Source organism: Anguilla rostrata, chromosome 4 (assembly GCF_018555375.3).
Source record: "Anguilla rostrata isolate EN2019 chromosome 4, ASM1855537v3, whole genome shotgun sequence".
In the NCBI taxonomy this organism is placed as follows: domain Eukaryota; kingdom Metazoa; phylum Chordata; class Actinopteri; order Anguilliformes; family Anguillidae; genus Anguilla; species Anguilla rostrata.
The window spans coordinates 60,034,978-60,050,515 of NC_057936.1; the positions used below are offsets into that span (position 1 = coordinate 60,034,978).

Sequence of the window (15,538 nt, forward strand, 5' to 3'; positions counted from 1 at the left end):
AACCTCTTCAATCTAGTTGCAGGTTGTAAAATTCTGATTAAGGACCCATCAGGTTGGTCTACCACAGAATTTTAGGATTTAATCGGTGTCTGACAACAATTAACAAATTAAACTAAATATGTTACATGTTGGTCTGAGTGACAAGTTAGCTAATCAAGAACTTAATGCCACTTATGTTGAGAATTCAGAGTGCCCGAACATTAAACCAGGTTGTTTTCTTATTAAAACTGCTAGATCCAAGAACCATAGTTTTCAGCAAATTCACTTGGCCAACAAGACAGTGGGACATACAGGTGGACTGGAGACCAACAATGGAAATAAAAAATTATTTACATTATCTGTATGTTGTAAGACAAAACATTGTCTTATTGTATAACATTATCAAGTTTATTTTATATAATAAATTATAACTCAAGGCTTTATTAAATTTGGATAAGTTATACTGTACTTTACACACTGCTATTGTTTCTGGTAAATGGACTGCATTTATATAGCACTTTCATCTAAAGCACTTTACATTTGATGCCTCTCATTCACTAATTCACAGACACACACACGGTGAAAGGCTGACATGCAAAGTACCAATCAGCTCGTTGAGAGCAATTAGGGGCTAGGTGACTTGCTCAGGGACACTTTGTCACGCCCAGGGCAGAGAATCGAACCGGCAACCCTCAGACTGCCAGACAACCACTCTTACCTCCTGAGCTATGTCACCCCCATAAAATATTTCTCCACAACAATATCATTAATTTTATTTTTGAATATTATGTATGCCTTAAAGCAGTAATCTAGACTTTACCTAAAGCCTGGAATATTTTGGTTGAAAATGGATTAACATGGACATGGCTGCTACTAGCTGTTTGCTGCACAGCTGGACAGCCCTGTGTTGCTAAAAAAAGAGGTAGTATGGGACTATTCACCGCCAGATGTTCTAATTAAACATCTCTTAACAAATTGTTGATGACACCAGAGGGTAATCGGTCCAAGGGCACATATATTATTGTGGAACGTTGCTGTTATGTTTCGACTTATTAAATGATGAAGTACAATTCAGGTAGCCTGTGATTTAATGTGTATTGATTTTTGGGTTTGGGAGGCGGTGGTAACTCATCGCTATTCCTTAGCCTACATCCAAAATGTTGGTGTTGCAGGAAATGCAGACTACACACAACCCGCACGTCTCTGATGGGAGGAGGAGGAGGAGCACGAGCACTGGCTAAGTTAACCCCACTGGAATCAGCGTAGCACGTTTAGTGTAAGCATGGCAGGCGACAGCGAAACACGGCTGGAGAACCAAGCCGAAAATGAGCATGCGAACCGGCAACCGTTTCTCATCGGGGTGGCCGGAGGCACTGCCAGCGGCAAGGTTGGCAATATTTCACGTAGCCTGCTTAAAACATTACAATTTTATCTAAACCATTTTTGTTTAAGGAAATTAAAATTAAATATATAGCTAAAGCATGTTTCTTTCTGAAATATGAGAGCGCGCCGACCGCGTGGCTCATGTCAGACACAGCACGCTAAGTTAGCTGCTTCATTGTGTTATTCCTTCTGTATGTTGGTTCAAAAAGACTAGGCTACCTGAATATCTGTTATATTTGTTAAAGGTTCGGTAGGCTATTCGATTATTCTGGTGTCGTGGCATTCTGTGGATAGACAATCAGGCTTTTCTGCGCACCAGTTAGTCTACTTGATACTTTTTCTATTGTGATTCAAATAAATCACCAAATGATTCATTAATAATGAATTACCAACATGATAAGATTGTATGTTTTATACCACGCCGAAATGATTTATTGCCACCCAGATAGAGAGAAATCTATGGCAGACAATGCATAGCTATGCCAGACTGAGTGAAACCAGGCATTCAAAATGGGGATATCAAGGTAGTGAGCTGCATGTATAGCCAGATAGGTAGCTACCGTTAACTATCTCGGCAAAACCTCAATATTTACGTTTCTTATCTTAAATGAATGGTCTCATCTGCTCTCTAATGTTTTTAATAATTAGTCTTATCGCTGTGTTATCGAGATTAAAATGTCAAGATCCGCGATGTACGTGGAATGAGAACAGTTAGCTACACAATCTTTTGTTACCCGGCTAGCTATCTAGCTTAATGATATACAACAGGCTTACTGTACTAGCTATAGTCAAGACAGTCATATTATACTTGTGGTCTGTACTGTATACGCGTAGTCTGTTTGTTTTTCTAGTTCCTCTCGCTTTGGATGAAAGGTTAACATTCGGTAATCTGAGTGACACATTGACCAAATAAAATACGTAGTGGCATACATGCATAGTCCACGCCTGTTGTGGGGGAGCCTGATTACTCTTAGGCTAACAAGGATATCGCGTGTTGCTGTTTCACATCACATTTTGTCCAGTGCGGTAGCTATTCCTCCGACGGTGGTGTGACTACATAACGGAACGGGGCATTAATACGCCGATAGATATCTGATAATAACGAAATACGGTGTGTCATATGCCGTTCTTATTTTATGCGTCAGAATAACTACTGGAAAGCTCGAAAGGACAGCCAAGAGCAGCCATGATACAGAAATGGGGTCAGCGGTACAGCCAGGGATAGCGAGAGTGTAGCTGAATCACTTGTACTAGACGCTATGTGACTTGCGCGAAACCGTCCACGCACGGCCTACTCCACACGTTCTAAGTGCAGGGTACTTTCCTATTCCAGCCGATCCAGGATCGGCGTATCTCACAACAGCCCCATCCCACTTCCTTAATGAAAAATTCTTAAAATGATTCAGGGTCAGCGTTTCGGGGCTTTGGCTATCCAGACCCACGTGGAACTACTACTTGCCACAGGCATTTTTTCCTACTCTCACTCGGCTAGATTGTAAAGTTTAATCTTAATATGCTCACTTTTTTCATTGCAATTTGGTAATGTTGTACAGTGGCCTTTTACATTTAATATTACACATATTAACAACCCGACAAGCACAGCATATTTTATTGCCATATTTTACAGTTAGGCAACACTATATCACGAAGATCTTTATTTTGCTTGTGTTAAGGATTTTCCCCCCTATTTGGACGTTCTTGTGAAAGTAATTTTCTGGCATTTTGCAATGTGAATGTGTATTTATTACAGTTTTAAATGTCTTATTTTTATTTTTTATGAGATACATATATAATGGGATCAAGCTTTGACTGTTTTTATGTTGCAGTCACACTGTCAGTTATCTACCTTGTGGTTATGACCAAAAACTGCATTTGAATGTGCTCTCAAGGCACACCTGCTTTGATGAAAAAGTCACAGTTGTCACATGATAACAGTTTTTTTGGTGCAAAATGTAAGAAAAACGGGATGAATATATTGTTCAGTCTCTTATTTGTGTATGAATGGTGGTCTGTGATGAAGGCCTTTGTAATAGTTTTTAGTATTCGTAGTGCTATAGAGCATATACAAAGTGGAAGGAATCTTCTCCGTGCTAATTGTTTTAAAAATTGAAGCCAGTGTGAAATGTGTGTCAAGATAATACATTGATATGACGCTTGTACTCAATGGATGACTTTACAAATTTAAAAAGATTTCTGTTCTTATATAGTACTCGCATAGATTCTGTGTCACATAAGGGCCAGAATTCTGTCTGGCTTTTAGCCAATTCTGCTCAAATTCAATTCGGTGTAAGTAATGGACATGTGACATTCACATTGTACAGAAAATAAAAAAAAGGTGTTGGCATTGTGTCATATTGACCTAGTTGTGTTCTTGGTGTCTGGCCACAGATTAGTCTTTTGAACGTGGCTCTGTACGGTACATATGCCTGTGTGAGCAGACCTCATAAGAGAGTGGCAGGGCTCTGACTGTTCCCTGTCTCCTCTCTCTGACCCAGATAGGGTCAGGTTTATGGCTCTCACACAGCTGCTGCTCTTGCTCCATATCTTAATTCCCACAGTCCAGCCTTGCACCCACGTACGCTCCTGCAAGCTGTGCAGTCAAATTGGTGTTAAAGTGGTGTCTTCTCAGCAGAGCTTGTTGAATGTCGTTCTTTTGGTCTTTTATTCCCCCCCCGTAATCATGCCTGGTGCCTTTTGTGTACCTCTCTGCTTCAGAGGCCATGTGATTTGATCCCTGGTAAGAAAAAAAAGTCAATTGTACCATTCTATTGGTTGTTGATAAAAGACAGCCAATCAGCAGCATGGCATTACAGCTTCTGTGTGATTGACAAATGAATGTTAGCGCTTGTTATGGGTTATTGCCCAACCCTGTTTACAAAGTAATTTTCTTAAAAGCAATGAGTGGTAATTTTCATTTCTGAGAAATTTCATCACTGAAAGCTGAATGCCTTGGATAACACATGCAGTTATGGTAAATACCTTGCTCCTATGTAAAAACTACTTTTGTATTTTGAATTTTTTGCTCTCAAGTGTCACACACAAACTTGTAGTCTGCAGTCTTATAAGAAGGTGAAGAGGTCAGATCACATATTTGTTCTGTGAATGTTGTTATTGTCCTTTGACCTTGTTTATTTCTGTGATCATTAGTGTTACTGTTAATATCAATATTCTGTATCTATGTCATGGACGAGAGATGCAGCTTAATATTAAGATGGGTGGATTAAGATTGGGGGTGGGGGTGGGGGTGGACACCAGAGGGACACAGTACAGTAAAATGACTGAAAAATGCCAAAGCAATATTAACCTATAGCGCTGACAGAACCAATCGATTGGAGAGAAGTTGAGAATAGGCAAAACTGCCTTTTACACAAAAGAGCAGTGGGCGGGGACTGCATATTGCCTAGAGAACTGTGGGCAGAGGCTGAAGAATGTTTAGTCAGCACTGGCGTGAGGTGCGTTTTTTTCTTCCTTTTTGTCTGCCCATGCTAGGTTAGGCTACAAGCCTTCTTTTGCCAATGATTGGTGCAGAGTGACTTGGCACTGCACTGCAGAGGTAGATGCAGATAAAATGGTGGCCTCTCCTAGCGCTTGGGTCTGCCACTCAGGTCTGTGTTTAGTGCAGGGGTGTATCTTGGGCAGTGGTGTTTGTTGCTGTTTGTGTCTGCTACAGTCAGTGGGTGCTGGACAGGAGGGGATTTTTTTTTTTGTCTCACATTTCCTTGCAAGTGTCTGTATACGCTTTATTGTATTTAAAGGACGGGGGCAGTTTGCCGGGCCCAAATCCGTGGGTGCCATTTTCCTTTCGTTTGATTTCCCATTACTCATTGTTTTGCTTGTCTTCTGTTCTGTGTCCTCAGATTGGAAAGGGCACATCTTGTCTAGGCAATATGAGCATTCTGGGAAGGGTTGGTGGCAGTTGAACCAGTGTAATGTGTTGCCTGCTATTTGTCTGGGCTCTCTGTGAGGCTTGAACATGCTTGTGGTTAATTGGTTAAGTGGATTGCGAGGGCCACTGGCAACTGTTGCAGCCGAGGGGGAAGGCTCTTTACAGAACAAATGCGGTGGGCGGATTAAAGGAGGAGAGGCGGAGAGCAGCTACTTCAGGTGGCCGCGCTCTCTTTGTCCTTAGCCTCAGAAAGGAATGTCCCCCTTTTGTTGCGTTAAAAGAAAAAAAATCTATTCTGCGCTCGCTTGTGGTTTCCTGACCCAGCCTGATGTGGAGTACCACGCTTTGCTAAGTAACAGTAATTCCTAAGGTGAATAGAGCCCCCCGTGTCAGGTTTCCTCTCGAGAGCGTTTCTTTCTCATGGTGTTGCGTCATTGTGGTTCGGTCAGAGTCGATGACGTCGTCTTCAGCCGTTCTCTTTCACCCGGTGGCAGGCCAGAGGCTCAAGTGAGAGATCGTAACTGCTGAGCGTAGATTATCAGCGCAGTCATCTGGAGGCATGTGACGACTTAGACCTGCCATAAAATCAACAGCAACAACACTGCAGCAATCTGAAACTGAGAAAGCCTTTTATCACAGCTCACATTGTCCCCTTATTGGATTTACAGTCATTTAGAAAATTGAAAATAATGGCAAAATCACTGTTTCTTCTCTACATCTTCGGTGGGCAATACCTCATTTGTTCAATTCAGATATTTAGTTGTAACCCTTGGGTGGCAAAGGCTAATTCAGTTGCAGTCGTTGTCCCATAATATAGACCCAGATAATCAGTAATGCTGCCAAAAGGGACATATGTTCAATGATGTACAAAAATACATTTTCTCAACCACCATACTGAAATTAGTTTCATTTAACATAAGTGATCCTCTGGCATTGATATGTAATTATTTTGGATATTAGTATGGATAAATATGCCCTGGCCTAACAGATTGTAAATGATCCGTCAGTTCGTCGCTGGTAATTTATTTGCGGTAAATGCTTGGATGGCAATTGCTCGAGCCCTAGTTCAGGTTCAAGAGTAGTCTCTCAGTCATTCAGTTCCCCCGGCTCAAATCTCCCCGGGGAGCCTTTTTTATATTTTTAAATATGGAGTGATGTTACTGAAGCTTGATATAGGCCAATTACAGAAATATGTGAAATGCACGTGTAGACATTTTTTTTTTATTCCCTGGGCCCTTTGCATATGCCATGCCCCCTCCCCCATAAACTTTTATTAATTAGTGAATAAATTTGTTTATTCAGTGTTTTGGCATATTTTGTAACGCTTGGGAGAAAGGCCCTTCAGCTGAAACATTGATGCAGATGATAGCCAGTTTTTTTTAACTATTCGCATCCACTGATTCAGACACCCTTCTCTATTTCTATATGACTTTGATTCTCAGGGAATTCCATCTCTTGCATGCTGATATGTAAAGAAAGAAGAGAGAGACTGTGAGCACTATATTGTTGTGCTCGTGAACGGAAGGTGTTGGTGAATGAGCTATTTATTTTGTTCCTCTGTGGAAATGAGCTCACAAGGACTTTGAGAAGGAATGCATAGTCAGCAAGATCACAGGGCTGGGGTTTGTGTAAGGCACACGCATTGTGTGGGTCTGGGTGTGGGGGTAGGTGGGAACAGGGAGTTAAGACAATGTTGGACTGTAGTAAGCGATGTGCATTCAATGGTCTGAGGTCTGAGTGACTTGAGTTGTGATCATCAACTGCTAAATTTCATTATTAGGCTTTTTTTTTAAGCATTTGTAACTGTAGTTTAGGGGGCATATTTTAAAAATGAAAGTGGAATACAGTACCAGTTTTTACCGCTACTGGATTCTTCATATGGAAGTCACGCAGTTATACAGGTTTTCTGACCTGCCAAAGGCTTGTGGAAATGCAGCTTTGTCAGCAGTGTGATTTAAGGATCCTGGCTTTGCGTAGGCCTCATACACAGATGCGGGCGATTCTCAGCGAGGTTCCGTCAGCTGTTCTGGTTAGATTATGAGCAGTCCTCTGTTGCGTCTTCCCTGTGTGGGGCAGTCCTCCGTCTGCGGGAAGATCATGGAGCTGCTGGGACAGAATAAGATAGACCACCACCAGCGGCAGGTGGCCATCCTCAGCCAGGACAGCTTCTACCGCGTGCTGACCCCCGAGCAGAAGGCCAAGGCGCAGAAGGGCCAGTACAACTTTGACCACCCAGGTAGGTGAGGCCCGCGGGTCTGCGTCGCTGCTCTTATCCCAAACGGTCACAGTCAAGGGCCATGGGGTGACGTGGCTCAGGAAGTAAGAGCGATTGTCTGGCAGTCGGAGGGTTGCCGGTTCAAACCCCGGCCTGGGCGTGTCGAAGTGTCCTTGAGCAAGACACCTAACCCCTAACTGCTCTGGCGAATGAGAGGCATCAATTGTAAAGCGCTTTGGATAAAAGCGCTATATAAATGCAGTCCATTTACCATCCATCCATGCTGTGAGTCAGTGAGTGACTGCTCTACCTCAGCGTTCTCTCGGGTGAAGGGAAACGAGTGAACTAAGGCAAGTGAATCGGTTGAGAGGTTGGGAGCAGACACTTGCATCCAGCATGGGTAGCGTGAGTCCAGGTAGATGAACGTATCTGTGCTGGAGGGCGGGGCGGGCGGGCGGGCGGGCGGGGGGGTGGGGGGGGTTTGCCGTTTATACTCCATTTAATGGAGCTGGGGCTACAACTTGGTGAAAAATGGATTGCTGAATTTTTCAGTGCTTCTGTCTCAGAAGTAATCAATATCAAAGGCTGGTTCTTATTTCTTTTATTATATATGTGTTCTTGTGAATCTTAGATCATGGGCATTGAGCAGTTCCTGCTGCAACTGTACAATCTTCTTGTAATTGTCTTTCTATCTCAGGAGCACTCATCAGTATCGTGCTTGTGAAATTTGGGCACCGGGCCTTACGTCCTGGCTTCCTTTGTACCCCCTGCTTTTCCGTGACCATTATTGGGACAGTAAAGAATAATGCAGTATCATCCTCCAAGACTTGTGAGACAGACTGATGTATTTAAAGTGGTACACCCCCCCCCCCCCCACACACACTCTCCACGGATGAGTGGCCAGAGCGTCCCGCTGTTATTGCAGTCCGTCTCTTTACCGGCAGCTGTAGGTCTGACTCACCAGTGTTACGTGGCCCCCTTGGGCCCGACGCAGCCCCGCCAGTTCCCCATGCATACTGCCTGTGGGCCTCGGGAACACCGAAACGCTCGAGTCCTGGTGCTGGTGGCTTATCAACCCTCCTCTTCCTGTCCCGACTCCCCCCCCCCCGCTGTCCACAGACGCGTTTGACAATGAGCTCATCATGAAGACGCTGTGGGACATCATGGAGGGCAAAGCGGTGCATATACCCGTGTATGACTTTGTCACCCATTCCAGGTCAGTGTCTTGGTTGTGATGAAAAAATAGGATGGTGCCCTTTTCACTCCCCCCCAACCCCCCACCCCCCACCCCCCGCAGTCTTTTTGTCATACGGCACACAGGTAACGGAGCATTATAGATGAGAACAATGAAATGCGGAAATGAAGTAAAAATAAAGTAGTACATAAAAAGAGGAAGGGGCGCCCTTGTAATTGGTTTCGGGACTGTATAAAGTATGTCATAACATCGAATCAAATGATTTAAAAACAAAAATAATAATGATTGTCATATCAAGGCCTCTTTATAATGGGTTCATAATAATGTCAGTTAAGCTTCTCTGTAAGTGAATTTGTGTGGGTTTCACAACAGGAAACAGGAGAGGCCACTCAGTGATCATATTACTGTGTTGAAGATGTTGTTTTGTTCCATACAGAAACCGTGCAAAGGGTTTTGTTTGCTCGGGGCTGCTGTGACGTTCTGTTTGTCTTTCTTTCCTCCTGTGCGGGTGGGGGGTGTGTGTGTGCGCGCTGCAGGAAGGAGGAGAGTGTAACGGTGTACCCTGCTGATGTGGTGCTGTTCGAGGGGATCCTGATGTTCTACTCTTTGGAGATCAGGGACATGTTTCAGATGAAGCTCTTCGTGGACACAGACGCCGACACTCGACTCTCCCGCAGAGGTATGGGATATGGAGTCTTGCGCTTGGTAGGGGGCGCGGCAGGGAATTTGTGTTGAGTGACTGAGCAAAAGAGAGAGAGTGAGAGAGAGAGAGAAAGAGAAAGAGAGAGTCAAGTCTTCTGCCTGACTGCCCCCCATTTCCTGTCTGCCTCAGTGCTGCGTGACATCTCGGAACGAGGTCGTGACTTGGAGCAGGTGCTGACGCAGTATATCACCTTTGTCAAGCCTGCCTTTGAGGAGTTCTGTCTGCCAGTGAGTCCTAGTAACACCTCCGTATGACCTCACCGCACAGTGCACCTATCACTGTCCTCACAGCATGACCTCACCGCAAAGTACACCTATCACTGTCCTCACAGCATGACCTCACCGCAAAGTGCACCTATCACTGTCCTCACAGCTTTTTGAGACTTCACTTCTTGCTGTTCATTTTCAACTGAAAAAAACGTCTTTGACCTCTGACTGCCTCCTGGTCAGAGGGGATGTGTGAAAGTCCAGAAGCCAATGTTTTAAGTTGAGCCAGTGGTTTATAAAGATTTAAATTTGAGCTGAAATTTAGTGTTTTAAGCAGGACACTAGTTTAAGGTTCAGTAAAGATTTTTATTCTGGGACACATTGATAAATGAATGAATAAATTATAAATCGGAGGGGCACCAGCAGGAGCGCAGTTGTACGAAGGCTTTGAAGAGCTGAACACATTTTGTGCTATGCAAAAAAAGGTTTTATTGTGATTGCTGTGTCCTTCTCGAGAATTTCTCCCGAGCCTGCTTTTTGTTTTATTTTCAGACCAAGAAGTATGCCGATGTGATCATTCCTCGCGGAGCTGATAACCTTGGTGAGGCTGTTTTGTCTCTACTATTCATAATCAACTCATGCAGGCAAAAAAGCCTTTACTAAACCATATGCAGTGATTCCACCCCCCCAACCCCACCCCAGGAAACACATCCTCCTATCCCACCCCCACCGAAAGACATTTTGGCATCATCAGCCGTGTCAGTATCTCTTTATGCGATGTTAGACGGCTGTTGGACAATGTGCATTCTCGCTGATGAAGCGCAGTATAGTGAGTCAGCAGTATGTCGGCTTCGCTGCCATTTTAGGCCGCGGCGCTGTTTCAGTTTTTTAAGCCAGTCAGGGACCGCTGTGCCTTGGGGAAGAAATCGTGATTCACAAATTCAACAACGGCCCGATAAGAACAGGACTTCCCAGGACAGTGTGGTGGGAACGTGTTTTTTTCTGCCTGTGGGAACGCTGAGGAGCTGATACTGCTAATGTACTGTGGAGTGGAGCGTACTGATAGTAGTATCATTTCTGGTGTTTACAGGAAACAATAAATGTGTAGTAGAAATGAGCCAGTCGACATTTTGTAAGCTCCAAGACTCAGTGTTATACAGTGAGGAAGTGTGGTTCATTAAAATATAAGGAGGATGATAATTGGCAGAGATAGATGCTTGGCTTGGCTGATGCTGCTAATGTAATATATAGGATGGAGAATCTTGTTGAAGTATCGTAGACTAGAGGCTTACTATGATCCAACGGCTCAATCTCATCACTAAAACCAATTAGTAAAGTGAATGGTAACTGTAGTAACTTTGCAATTCTGGATAAGGATGTTTGGCAACGCACAGCAATAGAAATGGTGTTCACATGCGGTCTCTGTACTGTATGTGTATGAAACTCTTGACCATTCTCTGTTGTCTGTCTTTGCAGTTGCCATAAACCTGATTGTCCAGCACATCCAGGACATCCTGAATGGCGGCCTGACCAAGCGACAGCAGAACGGATGTGTGAACGGTTACATCATGCCTCGGAAGAGGAAGACCTCCGAGTCCAGCAGCCGGCCGCACTGACCTCACTTCCCCTCTCCCCAAAAAAGCGGAGCGATAGACGGAAGAGGGGAGGGTTAACTGTATATACCCGCCAGTCGGCTACACTGTATTTAAAATCAAGACGTAATATACAGGAACTGCAAGGCCTTCATGAATATTATTTTTGGACTGGATTAAATGTTTTGGAAGGTGAAAGATGATATTTAGTTCCCAGCGTTGGAACAAACTGCAGGTCAGAGGCGAAGTGGCTGTTTTGTGATTTATTTATTTAGGTTTTTTTTATTAGCTTCTGCCCCCTTGATGTGCTTGCAGATATGAATAAAGGAGGAGGAGGAGTGCTGGTGGAGTTTGGTGCTTGAGCCCTAGCTGTCTGTTCAGTTTCCAGCACTCTTGATTTTTGGTCGGTGGTGTTGTCTTTATTGTTGGGGGTGGGGGAAGGTGTGGTTGGAGAGGACACCAGTGACAAACATGCCTCTATTTATAACTGAGGAGTTATGACATGCATAGCTATGACATGTTTTAGAATCAGAAGTTCCTGATACGAGTCATTTACCTGCATTTTTTTTTTTTAGTAACTTGAAAAACCTGAAAATCAAAACCGATTCTTTTTTTTCCCCATTTATTTCTTGTATCAGGCCTGTCTCTTCACCGGTGTATAGTCGGTGTTTGTGATTTTTCTCCCGGTTCTGCTCTCAGTCCCTGACCACACCGCTCCAACCCCACCCTACTCTAACCTGCTCATCCAATACTGCTCTGGCAGCAAAAATGCCCTGGGTCACCAACTGTGATAATGCTCTAAGAGGGGAGAATAAACTTGGCCCTGACACCTACCTCTCATCCCAACAGTTCAGCCTTCCTCTTTCAGGTCGCTGAACAGCTTGCCTCTGCCACACGCGGACTGCTTTGTGTAAAGACGGAATCGTTATCTCTGCTAAGTTCGGTGTGTTAACTGAATTCTCTGAAGGTGGATAGGGGCATCCAGTTGACTTGTGTGGAGGACTGCGGCCCTGTTTTCGCTGGCTATTTTCAGGGATACTTCAGGTTATCTGCATTCCAATGCAAATTCTCTGCCTTAGCAGCTCAGTATCAACATGCAATTGTCATATGCTCTGAGTGCACCAAAATGCTATAAATAATTTTAAGTTTCAAAATGCAGAATGGTATCTTAAAAATTTTCAAAAAAAAAATGTTTTATATTTGTCTTGTGTTGCTTGATGATTTCATTGAAATAAAGTTGAGTCTTCATTTGCCTCAAGCCATTAAAAATCTTATTTTGCAGTAATAAACCACTGGATCCACATTTCTGTCTAAAGAGACAGATGGACATTGAAAGTTGTGTATGGACAGTGCATCATTTATTGACAAACTGGGCTAGTTAAGTCAGTCAGTCACTGCCAAAACAGACCCAGGTTCATTCCATTAAGCATTAGATTGGCTTTTGAATTCCCTGTTACATCTACACATATGCCATGACTGTATGCACCATATGTGAGTACAAACAATGTGTATAACGTGACCAGCTGGGGCAAAGCTTAGGCATTTGTCCATACCAAAGTTGCAGTCCCAAAAAACACTGCATAAATACCACATGAAGTCCAAGGGAATGGTCATTAACTTCCTGTTATCCAGTACTGTCATCTCTGTGCATTTAAGGATCTTCTGTGCAGAGATGGCCTCTGGAACATCAGCACTGTCATTAACTCTAGTTTTATGCTGGTATTTTGCTGATGGTTTTATTAGTATTCCTACCATTTTTTTTCTCTCCCCAGTGTTTGAAGAACATCTATGATAAAGTAATAAAGCATTACTGCTAGGAAACAGGGTAGTTTATGAAATAATATTTGTACTGTATTAATGTGTTCCCTGTGTCAAAGAAAATTAAGTAATGGTGTTTGAATTTCAGCCAAGAACGTATATATAAAATTTTGTATATATCAGGGTGGGGCGGGGGTGGGCAGTGCCAATAAACTTGAATCCCGTAGTGTAAAGTAAAATTCAGTAATGTCTTTTTTATAGTCTTCTTTTATGCCTGTTGATTCTCTTTTTTTCTACAATCAGTATTGTACCTTCTGTTAGGGGCAGGTCTGTCACTGTTACTTTTTAGTGTCACTGGTATCTGCCCTGTGAGTTATTTCTTTCATGGTTCTGCTTGTGGTGTGTGTCACTTGCTTTCCCAGGCAATGGGGTATGAAAGCAGGATGTTTTGGGCTGTGGCTTCTTATCAGTTACTTAACTGTAACTGCTACTGTAGTACTTTTTGTGAGGGTGCCTCATGCTTGAAGTGTGGGAACCAATTCTTTTTTTTAAGACAAATACATTTAATCTCACTGTCACCAAAAACAGTCAAATCAGTCATTGTTCCTTAGGTAGGGGTGCCTACCTCTAAATATTTTTGAAAGACTTATGCAAGCAGTACCATTCTTTGCACCTTCCCACAAATAGTTTCTGTTTTTTTCTGTACTTCCCATTGTGAATTGATGCCGATGTGGTTGTATTTAGTTCCTGATTATTTTGATTTGTACTCTGTTCTTACAGCTAATATGTCTTCTGTAATTTTGCTGTAAATTGGTTCTAATGTTGGGGGGAAATTAAGGTTGAATTCATCAAGTGAAAAAGATTTCAATGTATATTTAATGTGTTGAGCACTTATTTTATGCATACAGTATAACGCCTGTGTTTATTATGTAAGTACATACTGTACATAGTATTGATTCACAGGTGAAGGCATTTGCATATTGTATTTGTATAATGCAGAACACTTGAAGGTGGATAAATTGTTAAAAAAAAAAAAAAAGTTGCTTGAAGTGGCAGTCTAAATTAATGACTGAATTTGAAGGCTGTGAGAGGACAGTTCCAAAATTGGTTTAGCTTATTTAAACCAGAGATTGGGGATAAGACACATTTTGCCTTCTGAATATAACAATGCTTAGCTGAGCCATGTATTTTGTTATTATAAAAATATTTTAGAACATTACTTTTACATAGGCAATCAATGATCAGCTTTGGTTGCCATGATTCTAAGAAATGATTTTGTCTTCATGCCTTCATACACAAGTACACAGATCAGAGGGAAAGTAATGGTTGGAAAGTCTAGAAAGGCTAAAACCAAACAAGATAAGTATTCCTTTGACATACAATGTCTTGAGTCTTTTGGTTCCAGTTTGTGGGTAGTTACTCTTGTTACTTTTAACAAATTATTTGCATAAAATAATGTATATAAATATGGTGAGTAGCTTTACTCAAGTTCTGTGATTAAGTGTACATTTAAATGTATTTAAACTTTGATTTTGAAAAATGACTATTGGTTTTTCATTGCCCGTTGCAGTGGGATTTTCAAAGTTTATTATTTTAATGGCATGGAAGAAGTCTGAATTGAAAGGGAAAGTTAATGCTACGTGCAATCATTGGCATGCATTTGTGGTGATAACAGCCATCCAGCCCTGACAGCTGTTTCTATACACTAACCAAAAACGTTGGATGCTGTAATATGCTGTGCACATGTTTATATGACCTATATAACCTGAAGTGAAGGGAATTTGCTTGGTTGTAGGTGTGCCACTTTGGAAGAGTTCGCCATGCAATAACACATCAATTCATGGACCCTTGTGAAATGCAGTGGTAGATTGTTGGAATTGAACAGACAAAAATCAACAAATAAAATTCATATTTTCAAGCAAATACCACTCAATGATACAAGCCATAAATGGTATTTTATGTTTTGATTTATTTCCCTGTGGATTGTTTTTTTAGATTATCTGAATGTTTTATGGTAATGTTTCCATTTTATTTAAAATAATGTTGAATTTTTACTTTGCTTTGTCGTACTGCAACATTTGTTTTGACCCTTTAAAAATGTATGATAGTGTAAATGGAGATTACATGTAAGAGGTTGTGTAATCAAGCAGCAACAATCGAACAATAAAGATTTTATACTAAGTGTTGTGTTTCAATCCGAATTCCCCTAACCTAAGTAGGTAACAACTCATGGAATGTCTGCTAAGCAATAGATTACCACGAAAGTACATATATAAAAAGGTCATGTGAAGAATTACGCGAATAAAAATAAGGTTTTGACAGATGAAACGTTAAGTGCGGCTGCCTACATACAATAAGTCGCATATTACTGACATCTAGTGTTCAAAAAGATACGGGACCATCTATAACGTTTAACATAACGTGAGCTATTGTGTGATATTGAGCAGGTTGCCACGCAGAATGCAAATTAATTGTGATCAGTGATACCATAAATAAATAATAGTAAATGTTTAATAAAATGTTTTTTAAATAAAAAATGTTTCAATTTCAATTACACAAACATCTATTGGATCCAGGGAGAATTGCAAGATTCTAGAGCTAGGGCTGTGAATTTGTTCCCC

At 42.0% G+C, this 15,538-nt stretch overlaps 1 protein-coding gene across 2 annotated transcripts; it reads left to right on the plus strand.

Moving 5' to 3' along the window:
* The first annotated feature begins 1,158 nt into the window (after positions 1–1,158).
* Positions 1,159–12,417, plus strand: uck2a (uridine-cytidine kinase 2a). 2 transcript variants are annotated; one of them, XM_064333656.1, is made up of 7 exons: positions 1,159–1,255; positions 7,325–7,484; positions 8,583–8,679; positions 9,195–9,337; positions 9,491–9,588; positions 10,120–10,168; positions 11,044–12,417. In XM_064333656.1, the coding sequence occupies exons 2-7, from the start codon at positions 7,346–7,348 to the stop codon at positions 11,181–11,183; spliced, it is 666 nt and encodes a 221-aa protein (XP_064189726.1). In that variant the 5' UTR covers positions 1,159–1,255; positions 7,325–7,345; the 3' UTR covers positions 11,184–12,417. The 2 variants fall into 2 exon arrangements, with proteins under 2 accessions (XP_064189726.1, XP_064189725.1); XM_064333655.1 differs by having other exon boundaries at positions 1,207–1,366.
* Positions 12,418–15,538: the final 3,121 nt, after the last annotated feature.